The 20,493-nt window shown below is 43.9% G+C and overlaps 1 protein-coding gene across 4 annotated transcripts in view; it reads left to right on the top strand.

Annotated features, from left to right (window-relative positions):
- poe (E3 ubiquitin-protein ligase-like protein poe) overlaps positions 1-20,493 on the top strand; it is a 549,114-nt gene that overhangs the window by 407,692 nt on the left and 120,929 nt on the right. For all 4 annotated transcript variants that reach the window (XM_075691124.1, XM_075691117.1, XM_075691109.1 and 1 more), the window contains 3 exons: positions 1,098-1,388; positions 8,317-8,613; positions 12,145-12,378. In XM_075691124.1, coding sequence (XP_075547239.1) covers positions 1,098-1,388; positions 8,317-8,613; positions 12,145-12,378 — 822 coding nt within the window. The remainder of the gene's footprint in view (positions 1-1,097; positions 1,389-8,316; positions 8,614-12,144; positions 12,379-20,493) is intronic.

Here is a 20,493-nt window from a genome sequence, read left to right as displayed (position 1 = left end):
CTTTTCCTTGTTCATATGAGGTCTAGTGGCTGGAAAACGTATTATGTGATTGCAGTTTGACGATATACTGAATGTTGGTGCCTTGCAGGAACGCATTAACTGCTAAAAAAGAAGCATAACTGTATTAGGTGATTTGTGTTCTTGATCACAAACATTGGCACTAGAAAATCGTAAGAAATGGGATCGTATCATTGAGTTTCTACTTTACACTGCAAGAGCAACATCAAGCATGGTAGCTAGCTCTTTGAGGTGCTATGTAACACCGCACCACATTTTGTATTGGCCCAAAAGTGACCTTGGGATACCCAACAGGTGCTGAGTCTACTTCAGCCATGCGTTGTATATTCGAGTGTCTCTTCGTTCTCCCTACACTGATGTATTATGCTTTGAACTCCAGGCGCTGTGGGTGTTCCCCTCAATTGCAGCCTCTGTGGTGCACCTGCAATACCAGTTGTAGGCAGGTGTTTAATGGTGATGCCAAGCATTCTCTCCCTCATTCTCTCTCGTACACAGTAGCTGACTCATCCAATTCAGTGCCACATATGTGTAGGATGTTTTTTCGTTCTCACTGTGCTCACGAGTAGTTAATTGTGCTCGAGATGGCATTACATGTTCTATATTAGACATGGCATTGTGGAGGTTCCCATAATAATTGTGCAGCATAAGACCGGGTGCTTAGAGGATATGAGTCGATATGCTTCTGATGGTCCCTTAGTGATTCCCAACATTGGAAGTGAAATACACACAAACCGAAACATTAAAAAATTTCATCATTCATCACATACACTGTGTGGCAAATGCTTCACATTAATAAGATTCCCAGAATGCATGGAATCTGCAGAAACCTTTTTCTCTATATCAGTATAGCATCATATGTTTACATTGTACGTTTAAATATATATTGAATATAATAGAGGCGTTTTCATGTTAGGTCCAACTTCATTATAACGAGGTCCGACTGTATTTTTTGCATTCAATTTTTTTTTTATTATGTATGCACATCTATTAACACAGTTTGGATAATTCAGCATGAACTGTGTAGAGCCACTGTTATGAATGCTTTTTGCTTTTTTTTCCTCATTGTTGTGCCCACATAGCAAGGTGGCAGTGGTGCTGGCTCGGAGAGTGGTGGCAGTGGGGCTGATTCAATGACAGGCGAGCCTAATGTCAGTGGGCGCAGCAGCGCCTATGGAGACAATGCATTGCCTGAGGGAGGCCTTGCACGCTCAGAGACGAGCTCTGTGGGGCTTCCGCCCACACTGCCTCAAGAGGACCCTGACACAGCCTGGGGTCTGCATGCCCTGCGTTGTGCCTTACTTGACCGGCTGCTACGTTTCCTGCCACAGCTGCGCAGTGTGGGTGGAGTACGTGCCATACCATTTATGCAGGTCAGTGGTTGCAGTCTTCAGGCCTGCTAATGTTTATGAGGGGGAAAAAAAGACCCCAATGGGGCAACTTCACTATGCGATAATGCATGCACAAAACTTTTTAAATAGCACCTTTAACAGACCATACTGGTGGAACTGTGTGCTTTGCAGAATGGTAAGTCCATAGGGCCCATATGCAGAATGCAATATGGTACTTCAACGGCTTGCATGAATACGCTATTTTTGGTATTTTGCATTCTGGCCTTCATGTGGCTTGCATAGGCTTACCTCTTGTCTTTTTACTTATAATCTCTCTCTCTCTGACTCAGTTCTGTTACTCATCACGTCAGACATAAGTTGGTGAAATTAGCTTTGTCTTTGTGGGGATTGAGGTGCCTTCCTGTGCCTCATGCCCCAGCTCTCACATGGTGTTTATCTTAATCTCTGGGTACCACTGCCCCAGTGGCACACATGAGCGCGGGGATGAGGCATGGGGAGGCACCTCAATCCTCACAGCTTATAGAGTGTTTTATCCAGTTCACTGTCATATTGCGTACTCAGTGGCACCATCTGTGAGCTGTTTGGTTCTGTGAGTTTTGTTTTAAGCCATGCTGGCTTAAGTGAATGCTCGGTGTTGTATGCTAGGTATACGCTCAGTGGCAGTCACTGGTGGTTATCGTCGAGCTGGCATGGTCTACTTAGTATGACGTGATGTCGTCTACATTGGCAAAGATTCTGTGAAACATACTGAAGTTATTTGACTTGACATGGTCAGAATTTCTGGTGCTGATGAGGCGGACAGAGCACCCAGTGCAAGATATGTGCACATGTTCACTTGGCCTTGCCAAGCAGTTGTGCATTTCGTCATCATTTATTTTGCCCTTAATGCCCTATACAGTTCATTACGTATATTGGGAGGGGGGGGGGGGGAGAAAGGTAAAAAAATGCATGTCATAAAATGAATGCAGTAATTAACTGAATGACAGCCATTTTCCAAACAAACAAGTACAAGGCAAGCACAACAAAGAACAAAATTTGTCTTGTTAATATCAGGTATATAGCAGTAGTGACAAGTTAAAGCAAACAAACTGCCAGTACATGGAGGAGGAGCAAAAGAGGGAAAAAGAAGAAAAAACCAGAAAGGTATGCAAAACAAAAAAACCTGATAAGCAGTAATTAACATCTTGGCAGTTAAGACAATGAAATACAAAGGCCGCACAATAAAGAACAAAATTACAATCATTATTTGTACCCAACAATGTGCACATCTGTAACAGCAGTCGCAAAAATAAAATAGAGAACCTGCAAGACATTAATCAGACAGTACTTTACATATAAGATCAAACAAAAAGTGCTGTTACAGGCTCCCTAAATTTAGGTGGATCAGGCTGAAGAATGACAGCTTTAGAATGAATGTTCCATTCTTTGATGTTTGTAGGAAGGAATGGTTTATTAAAATGCAAGCATTGTACCGTAAAGATGTTGAATGCTTTTGAAATTAAATAGGCGGCAAGAAGTTCGAGAGGGCAAAAATAGCAGTGTGCCACGCACATAAGAAAAATTAAAATATACCTTGTGGAACAGGCTTAGTCGTGCGATTCTCCATCTAACTGCTAAAGGGGTTAGCTTAAGAGGTGATTTAATGTGAGCTTGGCTGAGATATTTATCATATTTTGATGGTATAAACTGGTCAGCATGATTTTGAACTGACTCAAGAGAGCTAATAAGGTAATCCTATTAGGGAATCCATACAGAAAAGGCAAATTCAAGTTTGCTCCCAACAAACGTTTCATATGTTTTTTTTTTTTCTGATCACAGGAGAGGAAAAGGGATAGCGTTCTTTTAACCGGGCAAGGGAACAAGAGTTGAGGATCGCCAGTCAGCCTCTAGAGACTGTGAAGCAGTACGTTTACCTAGGTCAATTAATCACAGGGAACCCTGATCATGAGAAGGAAATTCATAGAAGAATAAAAATGAGATGGATTGCATACAGCAGACATTGTCAGCTCCTGACTGGAAGCTTACCATTATCATTGAAAAGGCAGGTGTATTATCAGTGCCTTTTACCGGTGCTGACATATGGGGCAGAGACTTTGTAGACTGACAAAGAAGCTTGAGAAGAAGTTAAGGACCGCACAAAGAGCGACGGAACGAAGAATGCTAGGCATAACATTGAGAGACAGAAAGAGAGCAGTTTGGATCAGAGAACAAACATGTATAGCCGATGTTCTAATTGACGTTAAGAGAAAAAGATGCGCAGGTTAGATAACCGTTGAACCATTAGGGTTACAGAATAGGTACCAAGAGAAGGGAAGCGCAGTAGAGGACGGCAGAAGACTAGGTGGTGCGATGAAATTAGGAAATTCGCAGGTGCTAGTTGGAATCGGTTGGCGCAGGACAGGGGTAATTGGAGATTGCAGGGAGAGGCCTTCGTCCTGCAATGGACATAAAATAGGCTGATGATGATGGGGGTGGTGGTGGTGATGATTAACCAAGTGACCTTGAGACGTCTGCTACAAGTTTCGAAATATGGTCTGACCAGGACAATTTACTTTTCATGAGAACGCCTAGGTAGCGGTAGGAATCCGCTTAGGATATGTCTGTAAAGTGAAATGAATACTGAAAGACATTAGTTTTTTTGCATGAGATAACCATGCATTTACTCTCCGTGGTTACTTAGTGGCTTTGGTGTTGTGCTGCTAAGCACGAGGTCGCGGGATCGATATCCGGCCATGGTGGCTGCATTTCGATGGGGGCGAAATGCAAAAACGCCCATGAACCGTGCATTAGGTGGAGGTTAAAGAAGCCCAGGTGGTCTAAATTAATCTGTAGTCTCTCACAACAGCATGCCTCATAACTATATTGTGGTTTTGGCACGTAGAACCCCACAGTTTAATTTAATCACTCATGCTTGACAGGGTTTTTTTTTCAGCTGCAGCGTTAGAGGTGCAGTAAAGATAACATGGACTAGCATGGAGATACTTTTTATCTACTCTGTGGCCATCATATGTTCTTATGTCCACAATTTTCACCCCAAATAATGTGGTTGACTGTGCAGTAGTGGGAATGGTTTTCATGCAGCTGGTAGATTTAGAAGGCTGCGTTCTTCACTCTTATTCACTCCTGTCAGGATTAGGCAACAAACAAGCATACTGCTTCTAAAGTATTGACAGCTCCATTCTGGCCTTACCTCCAAACTAAGAGTAACACTTGCTGAACTTTATAATAAAGATGCTCCAAAGGACAGAATTCTTTTCTGACCCTTAACAGTAGCTGTCTCAAAGTAACTGGCAGCGAACATGGAAGATGCACACTTCAGCTTCCTTGCCAGCTGCCATGCGTGTGCCGGGGGAGTGCTTGCAGACTTCGCCCAGGGGAAAACTCCTTCCAGTAGCCACAAAACTTGTCTATAGGATTACCATCGCTGATTTCTATAGTGCTGGTTAGACAATGTTAAACATGAGGATCATCTTCCATAGTTATTGTGCAAATTCTTGAATAAGTCAACAAAAATATGATGTGCCATATCTTCCGGTCTATAAGTCACACCTCCCTCAAACGGCAGTTTTTCCGGAAAGAAAAAACATATATAAGTCACCCCGGTGTATAAGACGCACCTGTTTATTTGGTAAGCAATCTTAAAAGAATACAGTGATGTTTCATTTCATGAACATGGGTAACACGCAAGTGTATCAGTGCCATTCGTATAGAATTGTGATAGCAATGATATGGACAAGCCAGATGCATTTCTGCCCTCGTGGTTGCCGCAATGTTCCGTATAAAGTCTAAGGGTGATAACATCGTCCCCGCATGCGGTATGGTGTAGGTGCGAGTGAAAGTGTGTGATGGTGAGCCGAATAGAGCACAAGGAAGGAAAGTGGGAAGGCAGCACGGCAGGGAGCTGGGGTGGCTTGTAGTCTGGTAGCAACTGCATAGTTTTACGCAGCGACGCGCTGTATCTTGAAAGCAATCTGCATATGCTACAACTTCGGAGTTGGTTGACTTGCAGTCGGCCTGCCGCCGCTTGCATTACTGCTCCATCCTTCTCGCACGGCGCTCGGAAACTCGATCATGAGAAGAACCCGGTAGCTCCATAATATGCACACAACCCGTAGCAACTGCCAAAGGAGGTCAACTTAGCGCACTTGGCATGGCCGTAGCATCCAATCCAATTTTGACTGCAGCTTTTTCTGAGAAAAAAAATTATAATGTCGCACCATTCTATAAGACGCACCGAAGAAAAATTAACAAAATACCACGACCTATACACCGGGAAAATACGGTATTAATTTTGGGCAGATTGCGTTCTTAGCTTTGGCAGGTATGATATGCCAAATTTTGCACATTTTCTACTGTTCCCCACAGTTTATTTCCTAGGTCATAATAAATGCCAGGTTAGGGAAAAACGCCCTAGATCTCTGAAAAATTGCCAGGTGGCCCTATGGCCCTACCAAGCAGCTGAAAAGCCGAAAAAACCCTTTGTGTAAAGTAATTACCCTACAGTTGGCAACAGGTGTTATTACTTCCCTCTGCTGTAAAATGCTTGAACATGTGGTTTACTCTCGGGTCTCAACCACTAAGTACGGCATAGACCGCTTATAATGCAAGTCACCGGAGTCCCGAATTTCCGCACTTTAAGCAGTATCTTACTATAACCAAAATAAGATTTATCAAAGGCGTGTGTGTGCAAGACATGTAAACCAAGCAGCCATGTGGTAATCAAAGCATACGGCCAGAATGTGCCCTCACTTTCATTGGCGAGGTTGTTCTTCCGTTTTCCCAGTGCTGTAATGCGACTGCGAATCATTTCATTGACTCTGCACCAAACTGCAACTTTGGTCGCTGACTCCCGATGAGACTACGCTGGCTAGGCCTAGCCAGTGGGGGTGCCACGCTGCATGCCGTCACAGGAAGCTTGCCCTTGATATATGTTTGCAGATGAATACATGTTGATCTGGTATGAGATCATACGCACAGGATGCACTAACGGCAGCGTGCATGAAGCGCGGTTTGTAAGCAATCAGCTGGCAACCACTGCCAAAACTACTAGGAAAAGCTGGTATAAGAACGGTGAAAGCTCTAGTGTAGAAAATGTTCAAAAATTATGAACTTGCAGAACACAGTTTAACCCTTTCCCTACCACGAAAAAAAGAAGAAAATTTTACCAAATTCACTTGACTTTTTTTTTTCTGCAGTTTGTAGAGATTTTTTGTCTGAATAAAACGGCACTATTATTTCAATTAATGGGGTTCCTTTATTTCACAAATTGTGTTAAATTTAGTTTGAAGAAGGCTTCTCTGCATGGCCCTGTGTCTTGCAAAAATGCATTTTGCAGGGCTTGATACACTAGGGGAAAAAAAAGAATACGAAGAAAAAATAACCTAAGTGGTGCAAATACATGCACATGAATAGTGGCTACTTTTCCGCAGCTCCTAAAGCAGTTAGTAGGCCATCTTCGTATGGTAGACTTCGAAGCAAGGTGCTGCACAGAGGCCAATTTCGCACTGTTCAGATTCTTCAAATGAGAACACATCACTTTCTGTTTCCATGCAAAACTTTGCAGAGCTGTCATCTGATGAGTCATCAAAATATTCTTTTTTTTATGCAAGCTTTCATTGCCTCGTTTCAAGGAGGCAGCCATGTTTTATGCGGTGGTGTCAGAGGCTGCAGTATAATGAAAAGCGAGGCACAAATGGCACAACATGGACAAGTGTTGCCATCTAGTGTCAGGAATTGCAACTAGATGCAATAGGACCAGTATAGTCATAGGTTCACTGTGTCACAAATTTTCGTTTATGACAACTATAGTCGTCGTTGTTACATTGGTACAAAATTTCATGACGACTAATACTCGTCAATGGAAGGTATAGGACAGCCTCACAAATTCAAGGTCGCATGCACAATATCTGCACTTCACAACGATGCTCAAATGCAAAATGCATGCATGGCCTCAACCGATTTTTCCGTGAAGCTGGAGGTTGGGGTGTCTCAAGCGTGCCTTTGGGTCAAAGGAACGACAACACAGTAGTGCAAACAATAAAAGCATTTATTTCACCTTTTATAGACCATTCTAGGCAGCCGAATTACTATCAATAGAACATACCGATTGGCGCTGAAAAATCGACGAAGTCCGACTTGCCATGACAGGATATTGAGTGAATATGTTGGCCCCCTTGGACGCCAACACCTAATCATTTGCATGTACGGTCGCATGAATGGTGGAATGTTGGTGGAACGATCGCGTTTGTCCATCCCAGTATCCCGCTGCAAATCATTTCTCAGGATGGTCGTGCGAAGTGTGCCAGCCGATGCTTAAACGTCCGCACACTCTACCAACCCCAACCCAAAGAGGAAAAGGCTAATCCCTTTTGTGCCTGAATAACCCCATTGTTAGGTGGTGTTTGCAGGGCAACACTCTAAACACTCTTGTACTGTTCTGCAACTACACCGACCACTGCCGGCGCTTAGCTACATGGTGAAGCCGCATGAAACAGATGCGAGAGCCATGTGCTCGCTGAGCCAGCACACTGCCGCTGCATTTTTTTCGTTCCCTCAGTTTGTTTGCTCACTCCTTGTCTCCTCCTCCTCCACATCACCCTCATCACTTTTCCCTCGGCCGGCACACCTCATTGATAAGCACACTCGCAGCCTTGCTCATCTGCAGGACTTTTCGGCAACCACATTATAACCGGTATTTCGTCTTGCGTGTCTGCACTATAAGTGGTATGCATATAGATTTAGTTGTATAGAAAGATAAACGAGTCAGAAAGGACCACATTATATCCAGTCCTGTACTATAAGTTGTTACGTTATAAGTGGTCTGAGCTGTACATCTGAACTTGCTTGGGAATTCATACTGTTTTACAAGAACTGTGCTTGTTTGCTTTTGCATTATGAACACTTGAATGTTTAACATTTCTGGTGCAATCAAAAGCCTTTGTGCTTGCAGGTAGTGCTAATGCTCAGCTCAGATTTGGACAGCGAGGATGAAAGAGATCGTGCAACCCTGGACAATCTGCTGAGCAGCTTGATTGGCGAGCTAGACCGAAATGTGGCCCGCGTAGTGGAAAGGAGCCCATCCTCTGAGGAACAGCTCATTGTCATGCGCCTACTCAGTATCATGATGTCACGCATCAAAAGCTCAGCCAAGGCATCCGGCCCCAGCGACCCTACTTGCCAAAACTACTGCAGCACTTCAGCTGCGGTGGCCCTACATGCCAGTGGCATCGTGGACCACTGCCTACAGGTAGGCTTGCGTCTCATATTTGGTCTTAGTAGTACTGTGGAAGAGTACGAGGTCATGATATAATTCTCTAAGCACTCTTTTTCGCTTACTTGAAAGTGAACTCAAAAGCTTGTTTGCTCTTAGTGCCATTTGGATAAAAAATTTTGTACACTAAACCATTCTCAATTGTCACATGAGTTAATGAACAGTGTGCTTATGCGCACAATCGTCAGACATAAAACACACTTCTGCCACTTTTATGAGCGTTTTTATGAAGTGCATAGCAGGTGAGCATAAATAGGATGCCGCCGTGCATGCGTTTCCTTTTGCTTTCTTTTTTTGGAGACTCGCAAAAACTAATTGCCTCTAGTTGACGATAAGATGAAGATTAGAAGTTTGTCACAAGTTTTCGTTTTTTGACGGGCACACAACCACACAGTTTTCTTGGGTGCGCTCACCTACGCAGTTCGATTAGGCTATGGACGAAAATATTAGTGTAAGAGCAGGAACATTTGGGTCTTGTGAAATATTCTTGTGTGTGCATATTCTAAGTCTTGAACTATAACAATGCATGAAATTTTTAATTCTTATAACTTTATTTCCCTTTTTTATTGTTGTTATTCATGAATGAAGAGTACGTATATACCAACGCAAAATATCTTTTTCTCACTTTACGGTCACCCTAGAAAAATTACGGTATATTTTTTTTTCGAAATAGGTCCCCTAGAAGAATTGGAATCTGCATTAAAAAAATATTGACCCTGGGCGGTCGCATATGGCGAAAAAATCTACCCTGAAAGGTTTAAGCACTGACCAGGAGTAGCTGTAGGGTGCGTTCCTCCAGTTGCCAGTTGGTATCCGTCACACTTTTACATAATGGTGTGTATGTTAATGCATGATGAAGAGGCTACATTTTGTGGGTATCTGAGCTAACATGCCCAGACTCTGCGACCAAGCGGGTCCCAGAGTTCGGCATCCAAGTGTTTTGAAGATAAATAGGCAAGGTGAAAGTGCCTAACTCTTTTCCGGTCTGCAGGAAAATAGGCAGTGTTTGGGAAGCCTAGTAAACAATTTTCTTACTGCTACAGCAAGTATTTGATATTAGAATGTATGGTATAAATTTGTAGAAGGAATGTGCTTTCTAATAGTATTATTTTCAAGCAAACATTTCTTAAGAATTGTTAGAAAAAATTATTTAATAGAAATATTTGTAATAAAAATGAGAACTCCATAAAAACATAAATGCCGCTTTGCACCAAGAGAACAAAAAATTTGAAATATACATTTTGAACAAAAAGGCTATGTGCAAGATTCCTGCAAATATGAGCTTTGTATCTGGAGAAGTTCTTTATATACAAAGGAAAATGTAAGCCCTAGTGGCTGTTCGGAAGTTTGTAAGAGCCTCACAGCAGCGGCTTTTACGAACCGCCTCGTGCCAATGCGGAGCGCAGTGCCGAGGTCCACTCCTGGCCATCTTCTCCTGCAAAACTCCACTTTTTGCACCGCCCGTAGCAAGTGCCCAAACGACGTTGACATCCTGCGGATAAGAACTGTGACCTTTAGAACACAACGGATATCTTTAGCTCTGAGCGCAGCAGTGACAAAACAGTTTGGAGTAGAAAACGAAACTTGCCGGCAGATACCTGTTGATATTCCAGGGCTATTTGTTGCACTTTTGCCGCCTGTGCTGAAATCTGATAAATCAAAATCATCTTCTGAGTCTGTACTGCTACCACCATCAAAAAATTATCATGCAGACTCATCAGAATCCGTCGAAATTCGTGGTTTCTGAAGAGCAGCTGCGCGCAACATCGATGCCATGTCGTAAGCTACGAGCGCTCATCACGCCCGACTAAAGGGCACTTTAAAAAGCCCCCCCAATGGTGGAAAAAAGAAACGCAAAATTTAAACTAGGAAAACAGTAGAGAGTTTTAGAATAGGGGCCCCAAACGTTTTGGGGCCCCAAAGAAATAGCGTCGAAGCCACTGCGCATGCGCAAGACGTAAACTCCGTTTGGGTTTTGCGTTGGGAACGCTATTTCACCAATTTAGCGGGAGCCCAAATAGCGGCCCCAAAAGCTTTGTGTCGGCAAACATGGCGGCACCCATCGAAGCGACGGCTCTAACCTAGCACAAAACTGGGTTCGATTCGCGGCAACGCGTGAAGTTCGCAAGCTAGGAGAAGTGAGTGCGGTGATCGCTTTCTCTCAACTAGCGTGTGTTATGAAGATTGACTCATTAGACGCCGCTGATTTTGAATTCGATTGTGGATTTTATGGTTCATAGGCCTAACACGGCTAAGCTTGGCTGGTGAAGGCTAGTAAAGTTGGTTTGCTCAAAACTAAGCGCAACTAATTGTTTGCTGCTTACAGAGAATAACCTCTAAATTGTACTTAAACGCGAATACACGCAAGTAAAAATTATTATTCCTATCATAAAATGGTATATTTTATTTAATTATTTCTAATAGTTTTTCTTTGACGCCGTAGTGGCGCTGTCAGCACAAGACGCTATCCGTAAACGTCAAACCCTATTCTAAAACTCTTCACTCCTACGTGCCCCAAAGCTTACACCCGCAAAGCTCTTTGGGGCCCCAAACTATTGGGGCCCCTATTCTAAAACTCCCTAGTTTCTCTTTCAGGTGCTAGATAGCTGTAGTCCAAAAGCGCTCTGAGCGGGGCAAAAATTTGAAGTCGAAATCATTGAGAGTTGGTTATAGATAGGTATAGGCATGGACAGGAAAATGGGGAGAAGGGTCTTTTCTTCAGGCTCTGTGTTGCACCAACAACAGTGGCTGTGAAAAAAACATGCGCTACTTCAAATAAAGTTAAAGTTATACTTCCTCAGTGATCACTCACGGCAAATGGCCTGAATCATGAGTGAACTGGAGACATGTGTTCAAAGGGCCCCACACTTTTGACCAGTCTTACGATACCCCATTGTTGTCCACAATCATGATGCGAACTGCTGTTGCACATGATGCTTTAAAGTAAAAGTCTTGCCGGTTCCCTGTTCAACACTTCGTGAATTATTGAGGGGATAATCTTAAATGTTGCTCTCTGTCCCAGTCACAGAAAATATGAGAATCTGGCGCCTTTAGTTTTACCTTGACAAATCACTTCTGCAAGAACCCCACAAGGTGGAGGACAGCATGAAAGGGAATATCATGAAAGGGAAAACTTCATAGCTTTCTTTCTGAGAAATTTGCGTAGGTTTCCCTTGTAGCTTCATGCTATAGTTAGATAGATGACAATTTTCCTTTTCAGTTTAGCCTTATAGTACAGCTTATTTTTCTGCATTAAAATATTGATGTACAGTATCAAACTGTGTTTCTATTCCTTTAAATTTGATATAACTGGGCTTGTCGCCACAGCATGGCATGGTTAATCTGGCACTGAACTGTTGGATTTTGACCTTGTGCAAGAATGCAAAACCTTATACAGTAAGCAGATGCGCATTGTGCAAGTAGAGGCAACAATATACACAGGCTTCCTGTGGAGTGCTGCCTGATTTCACTGAGCATGCTGTAAGTTTACTCAATATGTATGTGCAGGTTCTGGGTACTTTGCTTGAGCACTGGAAGGCAGTGCAGAATGCTGATGCTGATTCATCTGGAGGCAGTTCGAGTGGAAACACTGGCCCTCCACTCTTGAAACCGCATCCTGCTTCTCCTCCCCCAGACATGTCTCCTTTCTTTTTGCGGCAGTATGTCAAGGGACATGCTAACGACGTGTTTGAGGCTTACCCTCAACTTTTGACAGAGATGGCCCTGCGCCTGCCATACCAGGTAATATGCAGGGTTGATTCAGTTTGTTTCTGCTTTAAAAGGTTTGTGTTTTGAAAAGGTGCCATATGATAGCATCATCTAGTGGCATTATCTGGCAGAGAAACCCTTTGCACCTTCATGCTATCTGTTAAAATGGACTTACAATCATTGAGAACATACGTTGAGATTATGTTGCACATGAAAAAAATCACACTTCACATTGTTGGGACCAAGTGTGATTTTGCACAATAACAAATTATATTTTTTAATTGCTACAGAATCTCACTGAGTGGGCCTAACCAGCCCATTCTCATAGCCCTCTTCCCCTATTTTCTCTCCCTCTCATACACACACACACATCTCTCTCTCTCCCCATTGTCCACTCTATCAACCTATCCTATATTTTGTCGAGACTGCTTTTTTTATGTTTCCTTTTTTTTTTTTTTTTTTTTTTTTTTGCTACTTGGGTGTCTCACCCTGCTGCCCAAACACAACAGCCAGTGTGACCGTTTAGGATTTTTACTTCGCCAATATACGCTGCCTAGCTGACAGTCAGAACAGTTGATATTGTAGACAGCCCTTTAAACTTTCTCTTGGTGCATGGTCCTTGGGCTCAAAGGGTCATCTACAAAGTCAACTGTTCCAGTTGTCAGGTAGCGTACATTGGTGAAGGAAAAAAAATGAAACAAAAGAATTGCACAACGCAAGAACGATGTGGTGATTGCGAGAGAGCTCGTGCTCTTAGGCTGCTAATAGACTGATTATCCCTTTTGTCTCCATTACATCAATTCATGAAATCTCATTGCAATGTGTGTGTGTGTGTGTGTGTGCGCGCGCGCGCGCGCGCGTGGCGCGCGTGTGTGTGTAACTTTCTTTTTTTTTTTTTTGCAACGATCAAAATTGGTTCAGTGGATGCTGAGCAAAATGATTTTTTTTCATTTTCTGGTATTTAGGTAGGTGCTCCTGAAGTAAAGTTTGGTCTGATCGAACAATCTGGTGTAAAAAGGCAAGGACAGGAAACGTGCAAAATGGGGAAAGCACTAGCTACAAACTCTTGGAAATTTAGTAGGTTGCTCTTGACCTGCCATGCATGGTTGCAGATTGCTATCACAGTATGTTCACACTACAATTCTTTAGTGTATAGATGTGTTATCAACTTGCCTGAGCTACAGTTTTAAAGCAAACCACATTAATACTTTATCACCCATCCAGTTTTGTACTTCGTTCATCATAGCTCTAACCTCCCTCAAAAGTAATCTTGATTAAACCATGGAGAGTCAAGCCCATGCAATTCGCGTCATTCCTCCTGAGCTTCTGTCAAGATACTTCAATGCTCTGCAGGTGTGCTTCTTCACCACATTGTCATGTCATCACCAAGACTCATTGCTTTCTAAAAACTCCAATCGGACTTGCTTATGGAATGTTCCCCATTAGCTATGTGTGCTGAGGGGAGGAGTGGACTGGGGTCCTTGCGCAGAGTACAGTGTGGTTGATATCCCTGGCCATGTATCTGGTGTTGACATTTGCTCAGGACATTGTTAGGTTTTAGCTAGAAATTAAGCTCAATAAGCCAACTTCCCAAGGACACAGGCTCCCCATTGGCTATGTTGCACTGCAACATGTGCATTTTCATTGTTTTGGGCTCTGCCAGGCACAATTCTGTGAGTCATCTTCAAGTTTAGTTGAGAGAGAGAGAGAGAGAGACATAAAAGCTTTAAGGATATGCTGGAAGTGCTAGCCTGGCTGTTCGCCTGACTTGCTACTCCAAGTGCTGGATGATGATGATATATACAGTGATAAGCACTTGACAGCACTTACAGCCACACACACACATATACACTATAGAGATATTTACAAAGTTTCATTAAGGCCCGTGGCCCGCAAGAACGTTGGCAGCATTTTTGTGGCGCATAATGCGCAAGCGGTGCTTTGCCATGGGCCGAGAATCTGCTGCAGTTCTAAGCTTGACTCCCATTGCAGGTGTAGTGCTGCCTTCAAAGACTGTGTCGAGCTCTGACGCATAACAGCAGCAGTCGCACAGAACATGTTGCAGTTAGGAACACTCAACTAGCCTCAAACCACACAAAACTTAATGTCAGACCACACGCATGCTTGCCAGCATGTGCTCACACCTGACCACTCTTGGTTAGACACCTTGGCAGATTTCGCTTCGTATTTAGCTATTAGTAGTGCTTCAAAATGCCCAAGTTGGACATGGCTACTATCCATCAGTCAAGCTGGTGCAAGACAAAGCCATTCCGTACCACATAGCATGGTGAGACTGGAGCATATGAGCATAAGCGCACACTCAAGCCCTTTCATGCACAAAGCAAACTCTGCGCATATGCACTACAGTTCCATGTAGCTGCAGTCTGCTTTGTAGTGTAGATACCACGGCCGTCGTGGGTTGCCACAACGAATGCACTGGCGGGCACACTGCAGCTCGCTGAGTACGATGATGTTTGGCACATCCTAGGTGCCAAAATTGGAAGTAGTGGCATATACGTGAACATCAAAAATCAAATTTAAACTGTGTGCCATGGTGACGTTCAGCAGGCGGAGTGTTGTGGGCATGCCTAGGTCGGCCATAGCCTTCACAGTGTAAGTCATTGAAGAAGGAGCGGAAGCACCGCAAAGGGAATGTTTGATTACCAATAACTCCACTTCTGCTGAATGCATTGAAGTACTTTTTGTGGCAAACTACCGTATTTACTCTAATCTAATGTGCACCTTTTTTTTTTCGATAAAATAGGTAAAAAAATTGCATGTGCATTAGAATAGAGTACAATCCTAAATTGGCGTTACGATATCGCCATCGGCATTCGAAAAATGGCTGCCTCGTACGCACTTCTAGCCTGGCTGCCGTAGCTTTCTCCATGTGTATACCTCCATGTTGCACATGTAACCAGGTGCTGGTGTAACCATAGCCTCGTATATTCTTTCATGCCCTTGCAATGGTGCCGCAGAGACCGTTCGTTGCCCTCTCCCTTCCTCCTCAATTTACGCCTCTGCTCTCCGCGAGAGGCACTCACGCCCCATACTTGCTAAAATACTTGCTCTCACATACCAGACATAGCTACGCATCGAGGCCCATCAAAGCACTCAAACCGATCTGTCAAGCAAGAGTTGTGCGATTTCCGTCGTGTTCGTTGCAAGTAAACGTGTGCGTTTTGTAACAGCAGCATGTTTATATTTTTTTTTTTTCTTGAAATGGGGGGGTCAGCGAAGCATGGACCGAACTTGTGAGCAGTGTACACAAATGAAGCGACCGTTTGTTTACTAGATTTTGTGCGACCACGTGTTAGTTGTTGGCGTCATTGCAATGTATATTGCTTTACTACTATAAAATCAGTGATGTACAATGCATAGTTCTTATTGTTTCCTTGTGTTACTTTCTTTTTTATACCCAATCAGTTGTCTATCTGCAGTGTGGAACCAGTTGTGGTGTCCTGCACCCGACAAGATGCCGTACTGCTGTGTGCCACGCTACAAGTCATCCAGTAAACAACCAATGCCGGGCATATCATTACATGAAATACCAAGCAATCCGGAACTGTGCGCAAAATGGCTAAAAGTAATTTCTTGTGAAAACTGGGCAACGAATACAACATTGTGCTATTCAACTGTATGCAGCCGACACTTCAGTTCCTCTGACTTCAAGGAAGTTTGTGAAATTCGGAAACTTAAAAAAGACGTATCCATAGCATTTTCGAAGAATATCCGGCGTCCTTGCAGCCCCCTAAATAAAGAGAGAAGCGGCGCATCAGTGAAAAAGCACGAGGCTGCTGCGCTAGCCAAGCCATCACCGCGAAAGCGACGAGCAGTCATTGGTGTCAACCAAATGGAGTCGTGTCCGCATCCGCTCAATGACTTGCCAGTCGTCGGCATCGCCTTTGAAGATTTGTCACCTGTGGACTGCACCGCTACCGAACCATTGCCACCCGTGAAAAACGGCGCTAGCGAGTTCTCCATCACCACGACTGTGCAGGTGGACAGAGCAGTGCAGGAGTCCTCTCAATTCTCGGTTTCAACAGTGGACAAACGAAAGCAAAGTGGCAACGAGACGCAAAGAACGAGACTTTGCGCTTATTGAGCGGCTCAAAAATACCGTCGACAATTGTGAACAGGAAATACAAAGGCTCGAGGAAGAGTGCTTTGTTCATGCATTCCTCCAAGTTGTCAAAAAAGTGAAGGAGAAAGACTTGGCTGCGTCGGTATTAGTAGAACAAGTTAAGAATGTCGGGAGAAAGAAACCAATGAGGTCTGATCGATCTGACCACCACGCTGTGGTTTTTTGTAACCTCTAGACTCACGCATATGAGCATATAAGGACTACAGGCATTCTCCAGCTGCCCAGTCTACGTTTTATGGGCTCATCACGTGGAGAAGTCTGCTTGACGGAACTCGTGAAGCAAAGGCTGTCAGCCGAGCTCGCTTCTCATCCCTTATCGCATGCCAGGGCATGCTCGTTAATTGTAGACGAAATGCGCTTGAAACAAAGGCTACTTTACTATAAACAAAGGGACGCCTTCATCGGCAAAGTAGACTATGGTGGGAGCTTTCCTAAGGAAACAACAATTGAGCCTGTGCTGGCCAACTCACCTCTGTGCTTCGTCCTCAACGGCCTTTCAGTTTCGTTCAAAGCACCTGTGGCCTACTTTTTCACAAGAAATTGCACTGGCTGCAAGCTGTACACGCTCATGCGACACATCCTGAAGGAAGTTGAAGACATAGGCTTTTTCGTCATGCGCATTGTCACCGACAAGCAGAGAATCAATGTCTTAGCATTCCAACTTCTATGCAACGGAAGCTTCATGCATTGCATTGAGCACCCAGGAACACCGAGTCGAAAGCTTTTCCTAGCATTCGATCAGTGCCACTTGGTCAAAAATGTGCAGTCGCAGTTTTTGTAGCGTGACATCAGAAGAGGTGGTGAAATAACGGCAAACCACTTGAATAGCCTCTACAAAATGTAGCAAGGCGGCCTTGTAAAGCCAGTTCGATTTCTAACAAGAAAACGCATGTTGCCCACAAATATTGCATTACAAATATTGCATACGCATTAGAGAAACTTATCCGTGTTGTTCTCGCAAGAAGAAGAATGCGGATATCCGCATTCTTCTCGCTGTGAATAAAGCCGCTGCAATACTCCGCGAGCCCAAAACCTTGATGTGCTCAATGCCAGGACACCAAGAGAACCTGCTGCAACTGTTACTGACAGTTTTTTTGCCAAAGTGTTTGAAATAAAACTGCTGTCACGAAAGACCCTCAAACTGTAAGCTGTGATCTCACAGTTGGGCGCTTTTTGGTGAAGGGCTGACTCTGCACAACATGTTTTGTGTTGCTTACTTCTGATGCACATCTACAAACATCAATTCAATGTGCGATTTTATTTTATAGTTCCATGTCAGATAGGCACGCCAAACCTGTCTCCACGTGCGCGCGCAAACTACGTCGTTGTTGCCTGCTCAAGAACAGGGTATGGGTAAGCAGCACGATCTGGTGGCGGGCGCATGAACTAGGCGGTATGGATGGCGCGCTTTGTTCCTCCCGTCAGTGGGCGGGCATGAAAAAATATCGGAGGCTATGGTGTAACCTAGTCTACCGCCTGTCTTCCCGTTTTCTGTGTGTATCCAATGAGCATGGAAGCGCCGACTGCGAAAACACGCCGAGGCCACCATGATGCCGCATTTAAAAGGAGAGTTATCATGTGCGCGGAGACGGACATAAATCGGGCCGCATCACGAGTGTTCGGAGTTTGCGAACACTTGCGTGCGGAACTTGCACAAACAAAAGAATATTTCCGCCAGCAAAGCACCAAGGAAGGGTTGCAGTGGACCGAAGCACGTAGCTTCGCCGAAATAGAAGAGCTGCTCGCGTAATATATGCAAGAGCAGCACAGTGGCCTGTTATAACCGACCTGCTCAAAGTACGGGCGATGCAGTTAGCCCTACAGAAAGCTAATTTGGAATGACTTCAAAGCGAGCAGGTGCTGGCTATCAAATTTTATGAAAAGGCTTTTCTCTTCAAAGGTGGACAGGGATATACCAAAAATTGCCCAAAGAATATGAAGAGAAATTGCACAGTTTTCAGCGGTACGTTTTGAAGTTGTGCCATAGAAACGACTACCACTTCGGACAGATTGGAAATGCCGATCAGACGCCGCTCTACTTTGACATGCCCGCCACCAAAACCGTTGAAAAGAAGGGGGCGAAGCAAGTGCATGTTTTGTCTTCGTGCCACAAAAAACACTAGTCACCATAATGCCGCCCTCGTATCTTCAGACGGAAGACACTCCCGAATCCCGAAAGGAATCGTGTTTCCAAGTGGCGTGATTGTGCATGCAAATGAAAAAGGTTGGATGACCACGGACTTTGACGCTGACTGGATTGAGAATGTTTAGCGGAAGAGACCCGGCAGCAGTTTGGGTCTGCATGGGATGCTTGTGCTTAACATGTTCATGTGCCACCTTGACCAGCGCATCAAGGACAAGCTGGCTGCTTGCAACACCAACCTTGTCGTGATACCCGGCAGCACGACATCGCAGCTCCAGCCGCTCGATGTTTGTTTGAACAAGCCAGTGAAAGATAGAATTCGGGCGCTCTACACCGGATGGCTTGTCAGTGGCTGTCACGAATTAACACCCACCAATAAAATGAAGCATGCCTTGCTGCAGGACTTTGCTGGATGGGTGAAAGATGCATGATGCACGATCCCGTCTGCCATGGTCAACAAGGCCTTTAAAAAGTGCGGGATTTCGAATGCCATGGACAACACCGAGGATGAAAGGCTTTGGTCTGTTGATATCGATAAGGAGTTGTCTGATAGGGACGACGAGTGATATCTATTGCTCCATGCAACTCGTACCGGCGCAGTGAAAATCTTGGCGGCAAAGTACGCCTTCCATTTGTGTTTTTATTCATGATAACTTTAGTGTAATGGGAATAAATCTGTTTTTTCCAAATGAGAGAAAATAGTATTTCTACATGAAAGCACAAGGTGCGCTGTATCATGCTCTCTTTTTTTTTTCTTTTTTTTTTTTTGTCATGGGAAATGGGTGCGCGTTAAAATCGAGTAAATACAGTATTTCTGAAATAGCTTGTTTTAACTTTGAATGCTTTTCTCGTCTTCAATAAAAAGGGGTTCAGGGCCCCTTTAACCAAAATCAGTTACATGCAAAGAGCATGTCATGGGTTGAACTATGGGTTGAGTCCTCTATGAAATGCGTGAGTGACTGTGTTTACGATGTGCAGCATTTATGATTATTTTTCATGAGTTCAGCAATGTTAAAATGTAAGGAAAAATAATACAGTAGAATATTGTTCATACATTTCTGAAAAGAATACAAGAAAAAAACGTACTTACCATGAAAATGTACGATTGTAATTCACTAAAAAATTTGAGACTCAACTGCAGTTGACATCTACACAATGTTAAGTGAAACTTTGTGTGAACTGTTGCTGCATGAGGTGCTGATGCACACCAGTGAGGCCTGCACGGCCTGAGACACACGTCGTTTTTGCTTCTTCAACAAACTTATGTTTAAACTCCTCGAATTCGTCTTGGGTCAACAATCTCCTTGGGCGGAGCATTTCGGAGAGAAGTTTTGACGTGCCTACTCAGCGAGAGATGCCAATGCATGTTGACCTGGTTTGGCCAAAGAGGCTTAAAGGGACACTAAAGGTTACCAGAAAGTCAAGTTAAAGTGATAAAGCAATGCTCTAGAACGTCTAAGGCGTCAATATAATCGCGAACAGAGCTTTAGTAACCGAGAAATTGAGGTAAATGCATGACACGATTTGAGACCCCCCAGCGACATTCCGGTACTAGCCCGATGACGAAAGCACTCCTCATCATAATTTATGTCACTAGTACTCAAGTACTCGTATTAAAAAGATAATTTCATTAGATTATAAGACGGAACAAAATGCTACTTGTCTACTTCCATTCGATTCTAAGAAAAAACATTTTGACGTTACCCTTGAATAGTATGGGTGATCGAAAGGTTTCGTTTTCGCTCGACTCTGCGCGCTCGACTTTGCTCCGCGCGCGCTTTGGAGTTTCAGTTGTTTCTTTATCGCGTCGGGCTACGGTGGTCCTGTTGGCTCGCGAAACTTGCATTTGGAACAAGCAGCG

The sequence above is a fragment of the Dermacentor variabilis genome, chromosome 1 (genome assembly GCF_050947875.1).
Source record: "Dermacentor variabilis isolate Ectoservices chromosome 1, ASM5094787v1, whole genome shotgun sequence".
Taxonomy (NCBI): domain Eukaryota; kingdom Metazoa; phylum Arthropoda; class Arachnida; order Ixodida; family Ixodidae; genus Dermacentor; species Dermacentor variabilis.
This window is presented reverse-complemented; position numbering and strand designations above follow the sequence as displayed.